The sequence below is a fragment of the Artemia sp. Qi Xiang Cuo genome, chromosome 18, assembly GCF_049724085.1.
Source record: "Artemia sp. Qi Xiang Cuo chromosome 18, ASM4972408v1, whole genome shotgun sequence".
In the NCBI taxonomy this organism is placed as follows: Eukaryota; Metazoa; Arthropoda; class Branchiopoda; order Anostraca; family Artemiidae; genus Artemia; species Artemia sp. Qi Xiang Cuo.
The window spans coordinates 3,934,787-3,959,532 of NC_142811.1; the positions used below are offsets into that span (position 1 = coordinate 3,934,787).

Consider the following 24,746-nt stretch of genomic DNA (forward strand, 5'->3'; position numbering starts at 1 on the left):
TCTTTCTCACAGCTCTATTTTTTAAAACAATAAAAACTTTAGCGTAAAGAGTGAGGCGTTGAGGAGGGGACAGCCCCTTTCATATACAGAATAATTTCTGTTCGTTTTAAGTTTTAATGTCGCTCCTTACTTTCAGGTAAAAAAAAACTTGTTTTTTTTATTTAAATTATCGATAATAAATAGCAAGTAAGCGACGCAAAGATTGAATTCAAGAGACTAGCTAGAATTTTGACATTTTTTGCTAGAACATTTTTTTCGACTGATACGCATAAATGTAAATAAACAACTACACCAGAATGAAAAGGAAAATGGGTCACCCCACTGGTGCTCGAAAGATTCGTATAAATATAAGCAAACTGGCAGAAAATTAAACTGCACCCAACACAGGCAGTCACCCCCCTCTCCTAGATCTACCATAAGGCACTTTATGTAGACAATGGCTTACCTCCTGATGAATTGTTGTCCTCCCGATGATGCTAATTATCAATATAGATAATAAATAGGTAATAACCGTTATAAAGATTGAATTCAAGAGGCCAGTTAGAATTTTAATTATCTTTTTTTATACTAATTCCAAGGTTTTATTTTTATTTTTGGCTCGACAGGTTCGCATAAATATAAATAAACATTTACACCCAAGTCAAAGGGCGAGGAAAGTCAACCCTGTAACGATCGGCAGATTCGTATAAATACAAATGAACAGCTAAAGCTAAACAGCACCCAACTCACGCCCTCTCTTCCCTGCATCCACCGCTAGGTACTGCATATCGACAATAGCTTACCCTGTTATCCTTACTGCATTATAATATTATCTAGCATCAATTTTCATTAGAATTATCCAGTCCCCGACCTAGACGGTTTCTGACGATCGTATATATAATAATAAGCGCTATAAAGCCAATAAGTGCTCTAAATATTTAATTCAAAAGGCAAGCTGTAATTTTAATTTTATTTTTTTTTTAATAAATTACAAATTTTTCAATCTTTTTTTTTTTTTTTTTTTGTTCTTTTTTTGGCTAAACTGGTTCGCACTAATGTTATAAATATAATTGAAATGCGAAATAATTATTGAGCTACATCCAACTCAGGTAGTCACCCCTCCCCCTTCCCGGAAATTCCACTAGGCATTGCATATAGATAATAGCTTACCATGTTGTCTTGATAGCGATTCTGACGATCAATATTGATAATGAATAGCTAATAAACGTTTTAAACATTAAATTCAAGAAGCAAGCTAGAATTTAAATTATATTTTTTTTTGGTAGAGCAATTCCAAGATTTTGTTGTTTGTTTTTTTTGGGGGGGGGGGGCAATTGACTCTCAAAAATGTAAATAAACAACAAGACCTAGGTCAAAGGGACAATGGAATACTTATAAGAGTGGCACCTGTAACTAGGGTTCAAGTTATTTTTAATTTTTACACTAATTTCACTACATGACAAATTAACACTATAATGCACGATACAACAAGAAATAAAATATTAACATGAAAATATGTTTGTTTCAATTGTAAACGAAAAATTCAGATTTTTTGTAACTGATTTAACTGTCTAATAAAAGGACTTATCCCTAATTGAACTTTTATTTGCTCGTCATAGACAGGCGGCGTGGTCTTAAAAAAAAAATACATAACTTGAGGTATTATGTCGGAAATTCCCACATTCCAAATCAAATATTAACCTCAAGATAAACACAGCACCAGAATCCATGAGTTCATATTAATTAATAATTATCAATTAGATATAGTTATAATTTATTTTTAGAAAGCGAAATAGAAGACCATCAATTCAAATAACTTTCACAAATGTTCCAAAACTTGGAATTTTTTGGAGAAAATCTAGGTCGTTCAGTATGGTTTCTAGGGCAACGTAATTTTGCTGAATGTCTTCTTAAATTATACCTATTCTGAGCAAAAGATATTAGCGAAATATTCATAGAATCAAGAGAAAATGGCAATGATTCTTTCATTTCTTGAAATCTAAAAAAGAGACAATAGACAGAAAGGACTAGATCAACTGGCATTACTTTCAAAAATGTTTACAGATTCTTAGTAGGGGGAATATAAGGGAGTGCCAATGGGGAAGGAAGTAGTGCTTTTAATGTACAAAGGGCTACATTTTGAAGACGTAGAAGGGGCTTAATTCAAGATTAAAAGTACTTAGATAACCAATGGGACAGTGATTAAAATAAAAGTGAATTAGATAATGATAAACTGACTTGAGGACAGGGAAAGGGAGGTAATATTTTAGATGCCTCCCCTTTCCTGGCCTCAAGTCAGCCCTACATTCCTTCCCAAAGGGAGGTAATCTTGAGGATAGGGAAAGGGATGTGGCATCTATTTTAGATGCCACAAACAATAGCCCTACATTCCTTCCAAGCTGAATCTCTTGTCTATCAAGATGAAACTTCCAAAATAAATTCTCCATACTTGTTTAACCCACAGCTGCCCACCCTACCCCACCCCACAGCTGCCCATGCTTGTCTTTTCAGATGCTTTAAAATGCAGATGCAGATTTAAAATGCAGAAGGGGTACAGAAATCATAATTCTGTCCCCAGCAAGCCTACCAGCTCAAAGTCAACATGCCTGCTTAGCCGGTCAGTATCTTCCTAAACTCATCGTCCTAGCCGAGTGGTTAGCCTGCAAGGCTTGAGACCCTTTGTCCGTAAGGACAAAGGTTTTAGTCCTGTTTTCGGGGGTTATTTGGTTCGAACGGGGGTCAGTGGCGTGACTCTATAAGCTCAGTCAGAGTTGACCAGCTATAAATGTGTACCTGGTGAAATCTGGGGTATGTAAACAGGAAGGATGTGCGAAAGCATAAGCTTGGTTGGCCCCAGCCCACTCCCCATAGCAATTCCTAGCTGAAGAGCCATGAAACGAAGATCAGTACAACCGATAGGTAGTACTGACCTTCGTACAGCACCCTATTCTTTACCTTTTTTTTACATTTAGCTAAGACCCACTTTGTGGAGACTGAATATTGGCTTAAAATAATTCTTGAAGATAAAAATACTGATCAACAAACACTTACAGCAAAAAATTGATCTTTGACTGTGTTAAATTGCTCATCAACTCTACCAGACATTTAATTTCCTTTGAAATTTTTAATATTTTTGATGAGGTCACCAGGCGCTACATTGTAAGAGGCGCTAGTACTTTTTAATCCTTATATCTTCATTTTACGTTGGTGATGATCCAGCTCTTATGAATTGGGTCACCCTATTAACGATCAACAGATTCGCATAAACACAAATAAAAAATTCCATAAAATTAAACTCCGCCCAACTCCGGCGGTCACACCCCCCCCCCCCAACCGCTCTGGGCGCAACATATAAACAAAAGCTTACCCTGTTGTCCTCCAGGTACAGCACCTCTAAAGAGAGACCCGAATAGATTGGCAATATTTGTAGAAATGGCTGGACGTGGTGCTCGATTCCCAGACAGAATGTTGGCAAGATTGGCTCTAAAGGGTTGTGATGTAGCACGAAAGGTAAAACCACCAGAACCAGCCCTGAAATAAAAAGAATTAAAGATTTATAGAAAAAAGTAAAATAAGAAGGAATAGATGTAGCCTACTAAAAAAAAAAACTGAATCTGAGATTTGAAGAGGTTGCCCTTTGCCAAGGAGTTCCAGAGCCTTCATAACTCCGACATGATCCTTATCTATCCCAGGGCAAGTATATTAAAGTTATATTCTAGTTGACAATCGAAACTTTCACCAATATATTAATACTACTAGTAAGTCACTGTAGCACCAAGACGCCTAAAGCCAGCACAGCTCCTCCTTCTTCACGCCCCTCCTCCATCCCAATCTAGTCAGAGCTTCCCTCTTTACACCCCCCCCCCCCCAGGAATTTCCAGTTTCCTCTAAGTCCAATCTTATGATCTCTTCATTAAATAACAATACTACTGCTATGACACTTAACTGCAGCACAACGCAACCTGGGGCCAACATAGCTATGCATGCTTCTCCATCATCCTGATCTATTCAAAGCCTCCCTCTTTACACCCTCCCAAAAAGTTCCAGCTTCCCTTCGATCCTTCCTTATGACCTCTTTCCACCCCATTTGGGGATGACTTGTTTTTCGTTTGGCCCTAGAAGGATGGCAGAAAAAGACTATCTTCGACAATCTGTCATCCTCCATTCGCAAAACGTGTCCTAGCTTTTCCGTGTTTCTTTCAGTATAGCCATAGAAAGTGGTATAGAACCACATTTTTCGTACAGTTTAGTGTTTGACTTACGGTCAGTCAAACGGGTACCCGAAACGATCCGTAGACAATTCCTCTGAAAAACATTTAACAAATCCTCGTCCTTCTTTCGGAGCGCCCACTTTTCAGAACCACACTTGAGCACTGTTATCACTGCAGCTTCCAAAATTGTAATCTTGGCTCGTAGACTTACCTTCCTATTCTTCCAAACTTTTTCGACTGTAAAAAAAACACCCTGGACCTTGGCCGTTCTACTTTTAACATCTTCACTGAATCTGCTATCTTTAGTAATAATACTACCCAATTAAGTGAAGCTATCCACTAGATAGATTTTTAGAAAAAAGTTAAGAAAAAAAGATAAAAACGACGGAATAGAGCATATGGAGAGCAGAACCCAGAAATCGTAATAAGAAATATAAAGTAAAATAAAAAAATAAAATACAGAAAAGATATTAATTTTGTCTTTAATTCGAAGTTGCTTTTCTCTCTTTGGCAGTCCTAATGCACAATTAGTAAATTAAATTAATTAATTAAATTACAGTATCATTAATAGCTTAAACTCGTAAATTAATTTTCTTGAGGTAATTGGTATCAAATTAAAAAAAAAGAGAAGAAACGTGGGTGACTAAATCAGCAAAAATTAAAGTAAAACAATTTAGCATCAAACAGGTTAAGAAGGTGTAGCTTCCCTTCTGAAGGTATACATGTCTTTGGGAACCATTAGATTGTTAATGCTTGAATTTTTAAGGATATAAGCGTTGCCAAGTTTAGCTAATTAGGTCTGCTTAATTATTTCAACGTGACAACACTGACAAAATGTGATACTGCCCAAAAAACTTCACAATTTTAAAATAGCCTAAAGAAAATCATAGATAGTCACTATTTACATGTATGAACATAATCCTTTGCTTTCGCACACTCTTCCTGTTTACCTTCCCCAGGTTTTTTCAGGTACCCATATAGGGCTGGGTCAACTCTGGCTAAGCATACAGAATCACGCCCAATGAAACCAGTTCCAAACCAAATAATCAGCGACACCAAGATTCGAACCCCTGTCTTCACGGACAAAGGATTTCAAGTCTAGCGACCTAACCACTCGTTAAGGATAACATAAAATTATACAAAACCACCTTTTTACATTTCAGAGCTCCAATTAAAATAATTAAGATTTACCGATATCTCGATTTCAGAGGTCTTAAAAACTGTTCAAGACAAGTAGGCTACAATTTATATTTCTTAAAGCGACGAAAACTGGCTGTCACATTATATAATCAGACCTTATAAAAGTTATTAAGAATTAAAGAGTTAGTAAAAAATCAAAGATGAGTCCATAGCACAAAAAAATATTTTTATTTTCGGCTCTTTGGTGCTCAAATTTTTAAGTTGAAACAACAAATCCTAAAAGCACCACTGCGTTGGAAACTCGCAACGATAGTAAATCCCGCTCCATCAACGTTATATATTACAGTAATAGAATATATAAAGGAAACCATTGTATATTCAATAGTTATAATGAAAATAGTTATACATTACAGAAGCTACAGTTCGTCCAAAGTTCAAGCCCCTACCAGGGTTGCCACCGTCAGTAGGATTCTACTAGATCTAGTAAAAAACATCTAGTAAATTTAGAAGATCTAGTAAATTTCCCGAAATCTAGTAAAAACTAGTAAAAAGTCATGATTTATAGCAAATAAAACTTTTTTTTATTTTCCATGAATTCAGGGAAGAAAATTATCATAAATACATGACAATTTTCGCTTGTCTGTTTTTCAATCTACAATTTTGCTTGTCTGTCTTAGAGATAGACAAGCAGTCACCTATTTTCATAAACAGACACTTCACTTCCGGCGTCTAAAGGTCGACAAAAACAGCTTTCTGTGTATCAAATCTTACCAACTAAAAAATGAAGCTATAATGACACTTGGGTTTGTGATGATTGGGAATCTATTGGAATCAAAACAAAAGCCAACCACCCAAGGTGATCAGGTGAATATCCTCAGTTGAAAAATTCTTCTTGAGAAAAATGGAGTCTGCTAAGAGAAATTAAGAGTAAGTAGAAAAGTAACATTATATGATATATATATATATATATATATATATATATATATATATATATATATATATATATATAAAAAAAAAGCATTTTTGAACTTGTAGGTTTCCCGAATTTCCAATCATACTATGAAAACGAAAGAAAAGAGGAAAAGAGAAAAAAAAGAAAAAAGATTGTAAAAATCGTATTGATTATCCTCGTATAGTATAAGTCGATGGTTGATGGTGCGCGTGCGGCGTAGCCGCACGCGCAAAAATTTTTTTTGAGCATTTAGTAAAAACAGATGCGATCTAGTAAATTTTTCCTCTCCGATTTAGTAAATTCTTCCAGGTCAGGGTGGCAACCCTGATCCCTACAGCAAATGTGAAGACTTGTAGTTAGAAAAATGTTGGAAACCGGAATAATTTTTTGGTTCCTTAAAAAAAAGTATCATGGTTGCAGCAATAGTTGCAACCTAATAAAGAGCAAACTAAAGACCATAGTCACTCAAAGTTCAAAAATGTGTTTTGAAAAAAAAAAAAAACTCTCTTGAGAAGAAATTTTCGTTTGAAGGGGATTGCAAGAATGGCAACTATCATATAGGTCTAATTTAATAGTAAAATTATTTTCAAAGATTTTGAAAAATAACAAACATTAAACATAAGAATCGAAATGTTAAGCGCACCACTTGAATCGAAAATACATCAGACTTACAGTCCCCCACCTTGAACAACGAGTAGATCACTTTTTTGAATGGGTATCACTGATATGTCTCCTTTTTTTGCGTTTTTTTCAAGGGGTGATCGGATCGAACCACTGGTCCTAGAATCATAGGCAGTGCTTGCGCTGCCTAAGTAAAGAACGATGTTGGCACAATGTATTATTATTTTTTTGTTTTTGTCTTTTTCTTTTTCCATACTAGGGCACTTCGTATCGAAGTTGTCATAGAAACTTCGAAAAGGGCTCATTCGATTGGAAATTGGAGTGGCTAGTACCCTTTTTAAAAGTCGAAATTTATTGGTAGGCAACTAGCCCCCCCCCCCCCACGCCCATCAGTCCCCCACATCCATCCATTCATAAGTTTGTGATGCTCCTTTTGTTTAGTTTAGTTGTTTTCCGCATAGAAAACATGTTTTGAGGTAGAGTCTCGCCTACAACCCACAGGTCAAGGGATTTAAGTTATGCCCTGGAGGCATATAAGAATGATGTTGACACAATGCATTATTTATTATTTTTTTCCTTTAGACCGGGGCACTTCGTATCGAAGAAGTTGTCGTAGAAACTTCGAAAGAGGCTCATTCAATAGGAAATTGGAGTGGCTTGTGTCTTTTTAATAGTCGAAAGGGATTGGAGGGTAACTAGCCCCTCTTATTTAAAATATAAATGTTTTTACTTATATAACTTTAATAAATCAAATAACATTAACATTTTGATTGCTAAATATCCGTATATGTCTATTAAACTGACAATGCACATTCATTTCTATTTTTTTCAGTAAAGTGCAAATTATGTTCTGGCCTTGGGAAGGCATAGGGGTTTTGAGCACAACTTGTGTTAATTTCTGCTCGTTTTAAGTTTGACTCGGTAATTTTTTGTAATTTCTGTTCGTTTTGGGTTTCATTTGTTTATCGATGCTGATTTGTGGTAGTTTCACGCCTTAAAAAAAGATTTGTAGATTTGTAGATTTCACGCCTTAAAAGATTGTGGTAGATTATTTGATTTTATTTTCGTTCATTTTTCGTTTAATGGAGTTCTTTACTTTTCTTTGAAAAACTTATTTTGTGGAAAAAGTTTTTTTTAATTAATATTGGGAAAGGGTTCATTTGAAAAGAAATTACAATACCATATGTCCTTTCTAAATAACACAAAAAAAAGGATTGTACCACACTAAAGTGCGTTTTCTGCCATTTTGTGCCATAATAAATGTATTATAGTAAACAAATTTATTTAGCAATAAATTTAACATTGCTAAACTGAGGGGGAAAATCTATAAGATTGGCAAACCTGTTCTTTTATCGTCACATCAATGTATAACACAAGTAAAAAAGGGAACTAAAAAAAGATAAATATAAGCAACTAATATTTCCATCAAGGCTTTAATAATTAGTTTAACGATAAATATCAGTGTATCTGGATAAAAAAAAAATTACTTGCTGCATCTAGGCTAATATGTTGTTTTTGAAATGTTCTTTTTTTCTTTTTTACTATAAAATGTTTAGGCCTAGGTTAGAACACAAAATAGGCTAGCAAAAAAATTGGGCGTCAATATACCTTTTTGTGCACAAATATACCATTTTTGCCACAAGTCATTCTTTTATCTTCTTCCCAATTTAAAGAGAAAGTAAAAAAGAGAAAAAAAGAGATGTAGCTAATAACTGTATTTATGTTATTACAGTCTTATGATTTGGCTGGATTACGCTAGATGGCGGTGGTTTGCCCTTTCCGACAGCTTGATTTACCGCTTTCATCCTACACCTAACCAAATGAAAAACGAATAACCATAGAATTTTTCTAGTTGCTCTCAGGTTATCGGATTACAACCTCTATATCTATAAATTTTGGCCTGTTAAATCTAGCAAACTGATCACACAGTTTGTGAGAACAAACTGTAAGTAAGGAGCAACGCAGCACAATAGTAACCGAAACTGCAAAAAACGAAATTTAAGTATCAATAGATATATTAAAAAGTTGGCTTCTTATGCTGATCCCAAATATATAAAAACATATACTTTCTCTTTGCCGACTTAACCTTATATGTTGAGTTGTTAATGGTAATTGCTTGGGGTAAATTTTTATCAGGGTTCAACTGTCAAGAGGATCTTTCCGTGGGGGGGGGGGCATATTTTGTGCCATTATTTAAAAAAGACCAAAAAGTAAATAAAAAACACAAGTTTTTTCAACTTGTATACTTCGCTCTTTACACTAAAGTTTGACTTTTCGTCCCAGTTCTTCAAGAACGAAAAAACAAGGGTCAGTTAATTAGAACAATAAGAGACTTTTTAAAAATACTAACAAACTTTAGCGTGAAGAGCGTGGTACTGAGGAGGGGCCAGCCCCTTTCATATGCGGAATAATTTCTGTTCATTTTAAGTTTTAAAGTTGCTCCCTACTTTCAGTTGAGAAACTTGTTTTTTTTATTTAATTAAAATGAAAGACAACCAGAAAAAAGAAAAAAGAGGAGAGAATCAGAAGAAGAAGAAGAAAAGAACAACTAGAAAAATGTAGCAAAGTGATTTAAAAAGAAAGATAAACTAGAAAAAATTAAAGAAAAAATAGACCTTGGGGTATCTCTGCTAGGGGCGTTGGCTCCTTCTTCTGTGGTAAACGAGATGTTTTGCATAGGATTAAAAGATTCCGTAGGAGGCGGAGGAGGCCCAGTGGTAGCAGATGGCGGCACTGACGATTCTCTAACAGGTTCTCCACTTTGATGATTGGTATTGGCCCTGATTTGTATCTCAGCCTAAGGAGAAAAGGTTATGAAAATTCAGACGTAAGTTTAAAATCTTAATTACAATAAGTGCCAAATGGTTTCATAGCTGCCAATTGAGCAAACTCGTAAACAACACAAAAAATGGATGAAAAAACATACTGATTAGTCTTATCCCAATTCGATGCTGGTCCCAAAATGGCGAGTCACTTTTGATTTGGATCGGGAGGATTTTTGTCGATTTTCGTTTCTTGGTTTTGATTAATATACGACGTTACCTTGGTTTGATGAATACTATCTAGAGACAGTATTCTCTCCTGAGATTAAGCAGAAAAAACGAGAAGCCTAAAAATCGAAAAATAGTGGCTTTACCTATGCCTTTTCGCGCTTTCTTCCCTCGACCCAATAAGTAATCCTGATTTAGATACGTAATCCATTACGTATGATACGTCGTAATCCATTTTCTGTTGATTTTGTAAGTATAAAAACCTGTGCAGACGTTTTCTAGGATTTTATTGACACTTTTGATGCACACTCTCTTATCCTAGGCGGATTACATGCTTTCACAAATCCGTAATATACGTTTATGCATATTACGAATTTTTATTCACGTCTTAAAGACACAATCTAGTTGCTTACTGATGTTTTTAAACACTTATAGTCGCTTCCACTACCACTTGTATAGAAGCTTTCAAAATGGATACTGACGTTAGAAGCACTTTCATCCGTTCCACGAATTATATATTCTTATAAAATCGTGTTTTGTGTCCATCAGTACGAAGAACACGAAGAACGTGCTTTCTGGCCACCAACCAAAAAATAGGTTGTCACCAATTACGGCGAGAAGAGGTTACAAAGAAGTATTTAAAAGAAAATCACATCTGGACATACTCACAAGTATAAGTGGTGCCAGTTGACAAAAATTTTGGAGCGGCGAAGAAGTCAAGAAGCATTTTTCAAAAGCTAGGAGTCAGTTTTGTTTCTTTTCGTTTTTTTCCAATGAAAATATAAAAAAAGAACGTATGTCAACAGACATTTCACAAAAATACTTTTCGAAATCTAGGGGCCCTCCAATTGGCGTCATTGACCAGTCATGCAGGGGCGCAGCTACAGGGGAGAGGAGAGGTTTGACTCATCCAATACATCTAAATACCAACATAAATTCCAGCGCTAGGCGCAGACAGCTTGGAAATTAGCTTATGTTTTTAGTTTAATTTAGCTGATATGTCAGCATTTGTCAGTACACTGGACGATTTTGTTGGCAAGTTTTGTATATCCCCCCTAAACTCAAGACCCAAGCTGCGCCCCTGCAGTCATGGGGCTAGTTTAGGAGTAATTGAGTTTTAAATTTGGTTAAGATTTGGTTAGATAAGTAATTGAGTTTTAAGTTTTAAATTTAAGAGTTAAAGAGGCTGAGTTACAAGGTCGAACCTTAAAACGTACAGGGATTAGAAGGCACAGTTGGGGGGCTGCCGCCCCCAAACCCCCGCTTTCGCAGCCTTTAAATAAAAAAAAAAATTTTAAACTGAAAGTAAGGAGCGACATTAAATCTTAAAACGAACAGAAATTATTCCGTATATGAAAGAGGCTGTGCCCTCCTCAACGCCTCGCTCTTTACGCTAAAGTTTGACTTTCTCACAACTCTTTTTTTAAACAATAAAAACTTTAGCGTAAAGAGCGAGGCGTTGAGGAGGGCACAGCCTCTTTCATATACGGAATAATTTCTGTTCGTTTTAAGATTTAGCAGCCCCCCAACTGTGCCTCCTAATCCCTGTACGTTTTAAGGTTAAAACTTGTGACTCAGCCTCTTTACCCCCCCCCCAACTGTGCCTCCTAATCCCTGTACGTTTTAAGGGTTGACCTTGTAACTCAGCCTCTTTAACTCTTTAGAAAACGTAGTCTTTTTCAAATAATACACATAAACAGGTTAGACATGCTTTGTTATGAAAATTGACGCGCAGATATTTTCATAACAAAGCATGTCTAACCTGTTTATGTGTATTATTTGAAAAAAAACTAAGGTTTTTCGTAAATGTAAATTCGGGGGATAATTTTTTCGGTCTGAAAATATCAAAAGGCCCTAACAGGTCGAATTCTGCTTCGAATAAGCCCTCATTCAACCGGATCCGTTGCCAACTGTGGCCTGTAGGCGTGGCTAAGAAAAAAAGAAATGATGAATTTTAAGTGGCTATATTTGGTTTTTCGAAAACAGGGAAGGAGTGATCGGATTGAGCTGAAATTTCGAAGATAGGCTCCCAGGCCCTAGGAAAACTTAACCTCTAAATTTCAGCCCAATCGAACAACGTTAAGGGGGGCTATGGTGGGAGGGTCCAAACTTCCGGCCCAGTTTACCCCATGAAGATAAAGTCGGAGGAGGATGAAATTTTGCAAGTTTCTTAGTTTGAGCTTGGGCTACAAAATGCGATTACCGCCGTCTCTCTGCGACCTCTAGGACCTGAAATCGTTTAACATTGTGGTGGGTCGCCTCTTTATAGAGGCACAAGTGTGCCTCCTTGATTGAGTTTTAAATTTGGGGTTATTTCGATTAAACTGATTTTTTAAGACATTTGACTCCTCCCCCCCCCCAAAAAAATCTAGATCCGTACTCTTGTGAATAATTTTCATTAATAAAATAGGCTGACGTCAAGGCCATATCCAGGAGGGTAGGGGGTTCTAACCCCCCCCCCCCCAAATTTTTGCCCGATTCGTAAACTATTATAAATTGAGCTTATTCTAAAATCCCCTTCATCTCTATTAATACAATTCCCCCATAGATAATAATCTGGAAAAAGTCAACGGACTGTACTTAAACTAGCAAACAAAAAAATTCATTTATTTTATAATTCATGAGTTTGTTCATTAACCTGGAGTTTGGTGACCCTTTTTTGTTTGTTCAAGTAAATATAGTCTTTACTTTTAATAGATTCCCATTAATCCACTGAATGTTAAAAATAGAGTGACCCATTGTTTTCACTATAGACATTCGCTTTGGTTTGTATTGTTATGTAGTAACATAAGTGCTGCAAGTTTGTTTATAATGCGAGTTTTTTCTTACTTTTTTTTTCGTGTGTTTAGTTGTCATTTTTTGCGTGTTGTTTTTAAAAACAACAGCTTTTTGTTTTATTTTCTCTTACTTAATTTTTTCTGTTTTTGTTTTTTCGCTTTTTTTTCGTTGAGAAAATCTCCCAGACGTGGGGCCGAAATATTCGGAATTTTTTAATTAAAGCGCTGTTTTGTTTTAATTTTTGTTCACTGCTTTGTTGAAATCGAAACCCGTTTTTCTCGCTCAATTTTTCATAAATGGAAAAGCAGTGTGGTCTAAGAAATTATTTCCCATTAATATATAGAATTCTATTATAGAATTTATATATTAAATAGGAATTCAATAGAAATTGAATAGAAGTGTAATAGAAATTCAATTTATAGAATTCTGGATTTAGGCACTTTGTGAAAACACAAATTTAATCACAGATAGACAAAGCAGGCACTCAAAGTTTGAGGTAGCATTGAGGCAATTATCACATATTAATAAATTAAAAATTAGCTTTCCCAGAACTACTTTAAGTTTTTTTGTTGTTTTTTTTCGGCACAAAGTTTGCAATTTGTAGACATAAAATAGTGGAGACTCAAAATAGTGGAAAGAGAGAGGATTCTCCTTAATGACTCAGTTTGAACATGCTAATATTATTTCACATGACTTTTGGGTAGTTCCTATATGGGTATAAATGGGGTAGTTCCTAAATGGGTATAGAACATGCTAATATTATTTCACATAACTTTTGGGTAGTTCCTAAATGGTTATAAATGGGGTAGTTCCTAAATGGGTATAGAACATGCTAATATCATTTCACATGACTTTTGGGTGGTTCCTAAATGGTTATAAATGGGGTAGTTCCTAAATGGGTATAGAACATGCTAATATTATTTCACATGACTTTTGGGTAGTTCCTAAATGGGTATAGTTCCTTGTACAAAATCTATTAACTGAGCTAAATACGACACACTAAAAAGATTCTTGAGGGATGCACGCCTGAGGTCTACCATGAGATCACTTAAAACATGATAACTGTCTTCAAAATGATAACGCGCATTAACATTTCCACTCGGAGCTAAAAAATTTGTAACTAAACCAGAACAATCTTTAAAGTTTAGAATGAGTTGTATCCATAACTAGATATTGAGTTTAATGATAATTAATTACATATTCACTTTACTGATAATTCATTGAAAATTCGACTTTCTTAATGATAGTTAATTAAATCCCGAATTTAAATAAAAATTTACATTATTTAAGTATTAGATGCTAACTGATACGAATTAAATGTCAAACTAAAATTAAATTTTTGAATGATTTTTGGGCAGTACCTGAACGGGTATAACTCCTTGAACAACAGCCATAGACTGAACTAAATAGGGTACACCATATAAATTCCTGGGGGGTGCGCGTCGGAAGTCTACCATGAGATCACTTAAAGCATGGTAACCGTGAGCCAAATAATGAAAAGCTTCTGATACACGACGAAAGACATGCTGGGCTTCCAATTCCTCTTCCTGTAAAAATAAATATTTAAGCACCAAGGACATCGAGATCATCATTCATTATTTATTTTATACTAACATAATACAAACAAACGGCAAAACTGGGTCCCCAGAAGGTCCCCGGGGCTTGTGGAGGAATCCACTATATATTTATAAAATAAAAACGTTTTTTGACCAAGCAACCCATCCCAACCCCAAACTCCTAAGCTTCCACAAATCCCAAACTCTGGTAAAACTCCAAAAAAGACACCCAAAAGTTCGAAGTTCATGTTATTCGGAACAAAACATACTTTTCTGGCAATCAAACTTTGCTTTCTAACTTTTAAACAAAAATAGAGATATAAGCATTTTAAATTTTGTTTTCTCCATGGAACGGAAAAGTTTTTTTTTCTAAATAAGAATAAAATAAGAACCCACCAACTTCGTTTCAAAACGCTCAAATCGAAAAAAAAAAAAACAAATCTAAAGATTTCAACCGAAATATTGGCTGTTATGACTGGGGCTGATATGACCAAATGTGGGTTATTTATTTTGAAATTATAAACAAAAACTCGATTAGAAAAAAAACGAAAATTAATCACAATTAAATGAAAAAAAAGTACTTTGGACTACTACTACTACTACTAGCAACTCTCCGCAGCAACAAGCCACCTGAGGTCAACACAGCTACGCAGGCTCCTCCTCCATCCCAATCTATTCAAAGCCTCCCTCTTTACACCGCCCCAGGAAATTCCCACTTCCTTAAAATCTTTCTTTATGGCATCCTCCGACCCCAACCACGGACAACGTGCTTTCCGTTTAGCCCTAGACGGGTGGCCGAAAAAGACAATCTTCGGTAATCCTTCATCCGCAGAACGTGCCCTATCAATCTCAACCTTTCTCTCATTATAGCCATAGAACGCTCTTGAGCCATACTTTTCGTACAGCCTACTATTTGAAATACCTTCAGTCAGCCAGGTACCCAGAACAATCCGTAGGCAATTTCTCTGGAAAACATCTAGCAAATCTTCGTCCGGTTTTCGGAGCGCCCATGCTTCAGAGCCCTATTTGACCGCTATCACAACTGTAGCTTCCAATATTCTAATTTTGGTTTGCAGACTTATATTCTTATTCTTCAACTGTTTTAACTTTGAAAAACCACCCTGAGCCTTGGCTATTAGATAGAAAAGAAAGGAAAAGTGAGAAATAAGTATTCCGGCGTGCTTTTTATGTAGCGAAAAATTTTCGTTACCAATTCGCTTCCTTAGAAGCTAACAATACCCCGAATTTCTATATTTCAATTGGCGCCGTTTCTGTTTTTGGCTAAAACAGAAACGGTAAAAACGGGAATTAAGAAACGGAACAGAAACAGATTTTAATAGAAAGGAGAAAAAAAAATGGACTTCAGTTTCTTTTTTCCGTTTTTTTTTTTTTAAAGAAAAACATAAACGGCCCGTTTTTTTTAACGGTCGTTTTAACAGATATTTTCGTTTTCTTAGTTTTTTAGGCTTATGAGAGTAAAATGAATATTGACAAGCAATGATAAATGAAAAGATCAAATACAAAAAAGACCAAACATTCAAAATGGCCATATAAATCAAAACTTGTCACTTAGAAACATTCGAAGTTCAAGTGACTTTGCAGTCATTCTGGAGCACTGCTTTCGAGTAAAGTACCCGGCAATACTAAATGCAGTCTCACTTGGTACTGAAGTTGCAGGCACTGTGAGATGCATAAAAGTAACTTCACTTAACTCTGGGTAAGCGTAAAAATAGTTTGTCAAAATTCTAGCGGACTAGAATTATTTTTTCCTGATTTACGTATCTCCCTGAAGAACACTGGAACTCTCTCTTCATATGCTCTAATACTTGCTACTGCGCGGGCAGTGCTTGTATTGTTAGCATTTTAATTTGAAGAGTTCATCCGAAGCTCAGTCGTGTCGGACCTTAGCAAACAAGCTGTCTTCTTGATGTGGAGTCGGTGATGCATTTTCGTTAGTCTTTGTCTTGATAGGAGTAATGTCAATTGGGAAAGATACAGAGTTCAATTAGATTTGAAGGGGTTCTTCTGTATTTCTCTTCTCGGAAATGAACTTTTGAAGAAATGAACAGACGGACTGACGAGCTGAATCTCTATCTATATCGTTCATTTTTTCGTAGAATGCAGGGGAAAAAAAAACAACAGCTCTTGTGAAGAGCAGCATACATCAAATAGGACTGTTAAAAAAATATCTCCTGGGCTGGGCAGCTAATAATTCCTTGAGGCCAGGCCAGTGACTGACTCAGGAATAGCACTACTATCTCACAAAATAACTCAAGTCCTTTAATTATAAGCACAACTTTGCTTGCCGAAATATAATTATACCCTCTAGCTATCAACGTTGCCTGTTTGAACGTACGAAGAACCTCAATGACAAAGCACCTCAATGACAGCTTCCACAATGGACCAATCATTGTTGTTAAGTTCGAGCTCTCTGATTTTAGAGTCACAAAGGCTTCGGTTAAAGAATTTGCGCAGTGGTTCTTTACGGGCACAATACATGTCTATCATAGTAAGGTTGCTGTTCCATCGAACATTCATGTCCTTTGTGATGCATGGACTAAAAGTATATGTCTCTATACATGGCAAGTGTCCAAATCCAATAAAAGTCGCAAGAATGCGATATGATTCTATTCGCAACCAAAACACGGAAAATGAAGAAAAACGGGTTTAAGAAAACCGAAATGGCAAAAACAATAAGAGAAAAACGGAACAGAAACAAAAACTGTAATAAAAAAAAGGCTACCTGTTTTCTGTTTTTTCCGTTTTCAAAAAAAAAACAGAACAGAAAACGGAGAAAACGGTGGAAGAAAAACAGAAACGGAAACGGTGCCGGCCCCTATTTCGTATCATTTTAAGAAAACCACACTTTTTTGGCAATGAAAATTCTCATTCTGGATTTGTAAGAAAAATCAAAATAAAATCCAAGAGAATAAGACGTAAGACTGAAAATGCTTCGGATCCTCACATGGAATAGAAACAAAACAAGAGAAAAAAAAAATTCAGCAGGATTTTTTTACGCAGTTAAAAATTTTCGCTACCCATTGGATTCCTTAGAAAACTAACAATATCTAAAGTTAGTAAATTCCACGTCCTTCAGAACAAAAAACTCATTTCGGGCAAAGAAATTTTATTTTCAAGCATTTGGAAAATTTAGCTGATATCAGCTAAAACTGATAAACCGAAGCAGTTGGATTATGTAAATGTCAGTCATATCCGACCGTGAAAGACTTTTCTGCAAATACAGCATCTTTTTTATATAGAAATCTCTATGTAAAGAAAAATGGTATAAATCTACAACCACTCCTGGTCATAAGGAGACATGTTAATAAAACAATTCTTACTTCATAATATGCAAAATTATCCTAGTTAACATATTTTCCAGGGGTAACACCTTTATCCTCACTATTTTCCTTGTTCTTCCAGTTTTCCAATCACATTTTTCATTTTTATGCCTATTCTCCAAGTCTTGAAAATCGTTTATAAGACAAACACCCAAGAGCCATCTAGCTAATCTAACCTAACCTAAATTAACCTAAATTTATCAATATTAGCCTATTTATATCTTTTTGGTAGATAGCAGTGAAGGTGTTTAACTTTCATATATAGAATATTTGAAAACGGATAAATGTAGTAAAATCTGTTTATTTTTCACAATTTTGTTAAAAAAATTGCACAACAATGAAAATAGTGAGGATAAAGGTGCTCCGTCTAAAAAATATGTTAACTAGGATAATTTTGCATATTACGAAGCAAGAATTGTTTTCTTAAAATGTCTCCTTATGACCTGACGTGGTCATCATTTATACCGAAATCTCTACGTTTAGAAAAATATAAAACAAAATTTTTACGTAACCTCTATATTTTTAGATATTTTCTATAATTTGATGAATCCTACACATGTGTTTGTATAAAAAGTAGTAACAAATAGTGAAGTAGCAGTAAATAAGTAGTACATTTATATTTCCATTTTTTTTTTCAACCAAAAAAAACAACTCAATAACACAATCAGAGATCCCACAAAGGATCTATAAGGCACAAAGACTTAAAGGCACAAAGGCTCAAAGTATGGCCTGCAAAGTAGGAAAATCACGAAAGTAGCAGTAAATAAGTAGTACATTTACATTTTCATTTTTTTTTCAACCACAAAAACAACTTAATAACACAATCAGAGATCCCACAAAGGTTCTATAAGGCACAAAGGCTCAAAGGCACAAAGGCTCAAAGTATGGCAGGCAAAGTAGGAAAATCACGAAAGTAGCAGTAAATAAGTAGTACATTTACATTTCCTTTTTTTTTTCAACCAAAAAACAACTCAATAACACAATCAGAGATCCCACAAAGGCTCTATAGGGCACAAAGGCTCAAAGGCACAAAGGCTCAAAGTATGGCCTGTAAAGTAGAAAATCACGAAACAAAACTTACACATATTAAACTATTACTCGACTAAGCACATAAAATTCAAAATCAAGTACTGACAAAAATAGAAAGTAAAAAAAAGAAGAGAAAAAATTGCAACACAAAACAAAAGAAAGAAAAATAGAAGAAGAAGTGACAGAAGGAAAGAGAGCTCATTCACAAAAGACAAAATCGACAACTGGTATACAATGTGTACGATGTCATATTTGAGTAACATTCTTGGGGTCACCCTTTACAAAGAAAAAAACGAGGGCTTTTTCCTGTATGTGATATATGACGCAATTTCATTATTTAAATAAATAACAGATATAGCATCCATAGGCATGTTGATTAATAATAATAAGTAATAAAATGAAAGACAACGGGAAAACTAGATTAAATAACGTTGGATGACAGCTAATCACAATTCAAATAATTAACAAATAGTTGATCACAAGCAGCTCAAATAATTGACAAAAATTCAACATAGTAATGGGTCTATGCGCATTGCAAGGGTGAGAAAGTTTAGATAGCTTTATCAAGGCTATCGGTTTACTTCACAAATCACATTTGGCACTATTCCAGAGGAGAATGTCAATTTATACAACAAGCTCAGGTAATTAAATCAAGAGCAACCCCGCAGATAGCATCAGTACCCATACTGAATTATATTTTAAACTTAATTATAACCATACTTCGCGTCACAACAAAGTCGCTATTTATATGGAACCATTTTTTTTTTCTTTTTTGTCCCACTTCCGAAATAAAATCCTACGCGTTTATGTAAAAAGTAGCAACAAGTAGTGAAGCAATAGTAAATAAGTAGTAACCGAAGAACAGAAAAATTCAATAAATGTAGGATATTAAAGTATTTACCATATAATTTGGATTCAGAAGAGAGTATTTACCAACAGATACTTAGTGATTTTAAAGTGAATTTTAAGTGATTAAAGTAATTAGGTAATTAAGTAATTAAGTGATTTTAAGTGAATTGGCTCTCTTAAAAAGAGCTGTGAATATTGTCAAATTAATTTCGAATGACTTCGAACAGTATGAATTGCCATTTAAGCAGATTTTTCACCGAGCCTTCGGTCTGTATATTTAAATGTGCTTTTTTTCAACAGTACTTGTGGCCCTTTTTCATTTTTTTTCCTTTAATAAAAGAAACCTCAAAACTACTTCTATTTTGAGTCTCAAAACTACTTTAAGTCTTAAAAATCAAAGTCACCCAAAACCAGTGTCAAAAACACAACGTCACTAAGAGTATAAAACTGCTCTTATATGCTAGAATAAATTATGAGTGTTTTCGGCACCCTAAAAAATCACAGAGATATTAAAGAACTTAGTAGGCACGCCACTATGAATGGGTCAAGAATTTAAAGCGCCTAAGCCCAAAGCTAGTGTATATTTCTCTGTGCAGCTATGATTCATCGTGATCACTTGGGAGTAACTCATCACATTTGAGGAGTTTTTAGTTTTAAGTTTACGATGGCTTATAATTACTAACTACGGTGCTACATGTCCACGGACCTTTCTTTTTGGATGATTTTCATGGCTGTACTGATAGTCCTAGAGGATTAGATGAATGGGTGGAGTCAAGGCCTCGTTCAAGTGCTTATCAGTTTAAATTACAAAAGTAGAACAACAGTTTTTTTTCTCATTGAATTAATTGCCTTTAGCACATTATAAAATTGTTGAGGACAATTTCACTATCCATAATCTTTCTTTGGGCTAGCAGAAAAATATTACAAGCAATTAGTTAAGCCCTTTAGCAAGCAATGCTAAAGGGCTTAACACTTGTCCCAAACTTGAACATGCTTCCCAATTCCAGAATAAGATCCAAGGAGAGTATGAGCCAAACTTAACCCAACTCAGTCTTAACTGAATGAATTGATTACAAACCCAGGAGTTGGTCACCAGCATGGATATGTCATATATAGCCCTATTTTAAGCAGATAATTCTAAATGGACGAACTTGTATCCCAAATTTGTACCCCCCTCTGTGCTCTGATCAGATAATACAACACCAACATAATTAGCAAATTGACCTTTGTATGAATTAAATAAGAAAAAACAAGTTTTTTCAACTGAAAGTAAGGAGCAATATTAAAACTTAAAACGAACAGAAATTATTACGTATACGAGGGGGATTGCCCCCTATTCAACTCCTCACTCTTTACGCTAAAGTTTACGCTAACCTTAAAAAAAAGTAACTCATCGTTCTAATTAAATAACCCTTGTGCTTCAGGAGTCGTTTTGAAAGAATTAGAAAAAATTAAACTTCAGCGTAAAGAGCAAGGTGTTGAAGTGGGGACAATTCCCCGTTGTATACTTAATAATTTCTGTTCGTTTGAGTTTCAATATTGCTCCTTACTTTAAGTTGAAAAAACTTGTTGTTTTTATTAGTCGATTTCTGATCGTTTTTTAAATAACGCAAGGAAATCTGGCTCCAACTCCACGGAAAAATCCCCCTCCTACAGAAATATCATCTGGACAATTCAATCCTGGTGAAAACTTACCCCGGACAATTACCCTTAACACCTCCACGTGTAAAATTGATTCAGTAAAGAGAAAGAAAGCAAGATATATAAAGAAATTTCGTAAAGGAATTTTGGCAAATTCCCCCAGCATAAAATTTCCCCTGAAAAGTACACCCCCCCCCCGGATAATTCCCTCTTCATGTAAAATTCTCCCCGTGCAAATTCCAACCGGCAAAAATTTGTCTTTTCTTCCTCAGCCGAAGATGTATGCATACTTTCCAAAATACTAATACTATACGTAAACAATGGGCAAATTTTATAGCTTAAAGACCCTTCCCCAGGGGCTATGAGGGGTCATGTTATCTCCAAAAACATAGTTATTAAGCCTTTCAACTATGCTAAACAAAATGGCAATCTCAGAATTTTGAACGGACGATTTTGGAAAAAAAGAGGCGCAGGAGGGGGCCTAGTTGCCCTCCAAATTTTTGGTCACTTGAAAATGGCACTAGAACTTTTAATTTCCGTTAGAATGACCCTTCTCCCGACGTTCTAGGCCCACTGGGTCGATACAATCACCCCTAAAAAAACCGCATCCGTGACCTTTCTTCTAGCAAAAAGTACAAAATTCCACATTTTTGCAGATAGGAGCGTGAAAACCTCTAAAGCATGGTTTTCTGATACGCTGAATCTGATGGTATGATTTCCCCCCATTTTTCGAAAATCAGGCAAATTTTCTCAGACTCGTTACCTTTCTTGGGTATAACTAAACATAACAAAACTTATATATTTAAAATCAGCATAAAAATCCTATTCTTTTTATATATATTGGTATCAAAATTCCATTTTTTAGAGTTTCGGTCACAACTGAGCCTGGTCGCTCCTTACTTACAGTTCTTTACCACGAACTGTTTGAAAATTATGTATTAAAAAAAAGAAACAAAAACGTAGCTCTACAAGTACTAGGTACTAGGTAATAAAGCCTGATTCTGTTTATGATTGATGCTATTTACAACGGAAAGAACTTGACAATTGAACCCGGATCCCACGCGTCAGGGCTCTAATGAAAAAAACAACAAAAAAACAGAAAAAAAAATCAGCAAATTGACTAAAAAATAATCAATAAAAAATCAAGCTAAGTATTTCCTGCTCGAGGTACTGAAGGACCAGCAACATATGCTGCTTTTAGTCTATGACATAAAAAAATCCTTAAATCCTTTGGAGAAGGGGTTTATTCAGGCATTATCGCAGTTTTTTTTCTGGAGGGGGGGGGGCAAAAATAAATAAAAGACTCTACTTGACAATTTCTATAAAAAAAAATTCCGAGAAATACGGAACAATTTTGAATTTCTGGAGGGCGGGGGGGGGGGTCGTTTCTAATACAGAAAGACTCCATACACAGTCATGGAATATTTAGTATTAGCGGGCAACAAATACAAAAAAACGTGGGTGAAAATTTAACAAAAATTAAGCTAAAATATATGACACCTAACAGCTTAATAACATGTAGCTATTTTTTGAAGGCGTAGTTGTGCTTGGAATAGATTGTGAATGTGTGAATATTTACGGACGAAAAGCATCACATTTAACTAATTAATGTTGCTTACTTGTTTGGCAAATCAGGCACATCAGGCACTGCCTGATGGCACAACAGGCAGTATAAAAAATTGAGAAAATTACGACCATTCGTATTAATAATTGTTGCCATGATGGCACAAAGCTAACATATTTTCCCATTAAAAATCAGATTACAAAAGGCAAAATTGTTAACGGTATCATTAATCTATACATTTAGGCCGGAGGGGAGGGATAACCCTACCCAGAAATGACATCGAGTCTACAATATTTGTAATAGTACTTACACGACTCGCAAAAACTGGATCATTTCTCAAAAGGGATCTAACTTGGTCAACATGGGGTCTTAGTAGATCTTGAACACTCTGCAAATCTTCAACAAGATCCGCCATAACTCCAACTCTCGGTTGTCTACTCCCCCGAAGAGGAGTCTCTGACGAGGGAGCAGGAGGGGTAGGCTCTCTTGTTTGTGAACCACCTCGGGTCGGATTCTCCTGGGGTTGTTGATCTATTAGAAGCACAACGCAATTAGTCACCACTGTATATTAAGTCACTAGTGCATAGAAGAAAAAAAAATATAAGAAAGGTGGAAAAGAGAAAAATAGCAACTGATCATATATCAGCCACCATTTAGTTGTAGTAATAAAATTTTTACCGAGTTTATCGACCACACCACTCAAATAAGAGACGTATGCATGAGGAGGGGGGAGGAGCAGGCTTCGGGTCATAGACCAAAACCGTAATTTTCTAGAATTACTAGGCACTTCTAATTCAAATTATCAAAACCTTTTTTTATTATTGGGCCCATATAAAGTCACACAGTTAAATAGATAAAGTCAAAAGCTCAGCTTTTTTTTTCTTTTGGAAGAGCCAAATGGTGAATCTTTGTCTAACTTAAAACCGCATGATACGCACACATACACACATACACACACACACACACGCAGACACACAAGCACGCACTCACGCACACAAGCACACGCACACATACATACACACACATATCTATATATATATATATATATATATATATATATATATATATATATATATATACGTGAGTCTCACTGTTGCTTTTTTCTAACCGCAGATTTCATTTACGATTAAAAGCATTCGCTATGATGCTGGTTTTCACATGTGTTCTCGCCGCAAATCTCATTTGCGCTTCATTTTCCTGCATCTTTAATTTCGACTTTTTTCTGTGCATTTTACTTTAGCAGCTAAGATTCATACAAAATAATGTGGGTTTGCCAAAAACTTATCTTTGCTCACTTTAAAACAGAGCCTCCAGGTAACAACAGAAAATACGACAAGGCACACAATTTAAAATATAGGAAATGTATATAAAAGGGCAAAGAAAATAAAACATACGCTGCTGAGGGTTCCTTTGGTCCCTGTCTTGAGTACTGCCATTACTCTCCCTCCGATTATTAACTTCGCCATTTCTCATTTCAATGAAAACGCCTGGAATATCTAAGCCAATAACGTTTGGGCTTTGTGGGACACCATCCATTCCAGGAATAGGGACTGCAGAAGCCCCTTGTATCCCTGGTATTCCCATACTTTGTGCAACAGCTGCTAGGGCTGCACTAACTGCTGCTTGTGTGTCTTGGTTGGTGGCATTTCCCATAGGTATTTCAACTTCTACAGAATGTGCGATTGTTTCTGAATATCTATTCCTAAAACAGAAAATTAAATCAGTGAATTTTGTTTTGCTTTTGTCCAGCAGTAGCACCAACTGAGAGAGGAGGGAGCAGTGGACTATGCCTCCCCATATACTCAAAAATTACCTTGTTATTTGTATTTCATAGTTCTTTTTCTTTTTTAACTATGTTAAACAAGTGATACTGGCAAACTGGTCGTTTGTAATTGTCACCCATCAGCTTCCTTCTTTCACAGCTGTTAAAAAAAAAAAAAAAAGTTTTGCATCAGAATGTAAGAAGAACCATTAGAAAAAAACTAATGTAAATTATTCAGTATATTAGGAGGGCTGCCCCTTTCTCGGCCCTCTCTTTTTACGCTAAAGTCCTAAAGTTTTTTTTTGTAAACACATCTAATTCAAATTTAACGGG

General features: G+C 35.4%; 1 protein-coding gene across 1 annotated transcript in view; it reads right to left on the minus strand.

The window, feature by feature from the left end:
* Nucleotides 1-24,746, minus strand: part of LOC148941132 (uncharacterized) — a 104,327-nt gene that overhangs the window by 39,263 nt on the left and 40,318 nt on the right. The window contains exons 6-10 of the mRNA XM_089103952.1: nucleotides 24,046-24,353; nucleotides 22,962-23,182; nucleotides 14,033-14,218; nucleotides 9,519-9,700; nucleotides 3,347-3,510 (exon numbers count right to left, since the gene is read on the minus strand). Coding sequence (XP_088960078.1) covers nucleotides 3,347-3,510; nucleotides 9,519-9,700; nucleotides 14,033-14,218; nucleotides 22,962-23,182; nucleotides 24,046-24,353 — 1,061 coding nt within the window. The remainder of the gene's footprint in view (nucleotides 1-3,346; nucleotides 3,511-9,518; nucleotides 9,701-14,032; nucleotides 14,219-22,961; nucleotides 23,183-24,045; nucleotides 24,354-24,746) is intronic.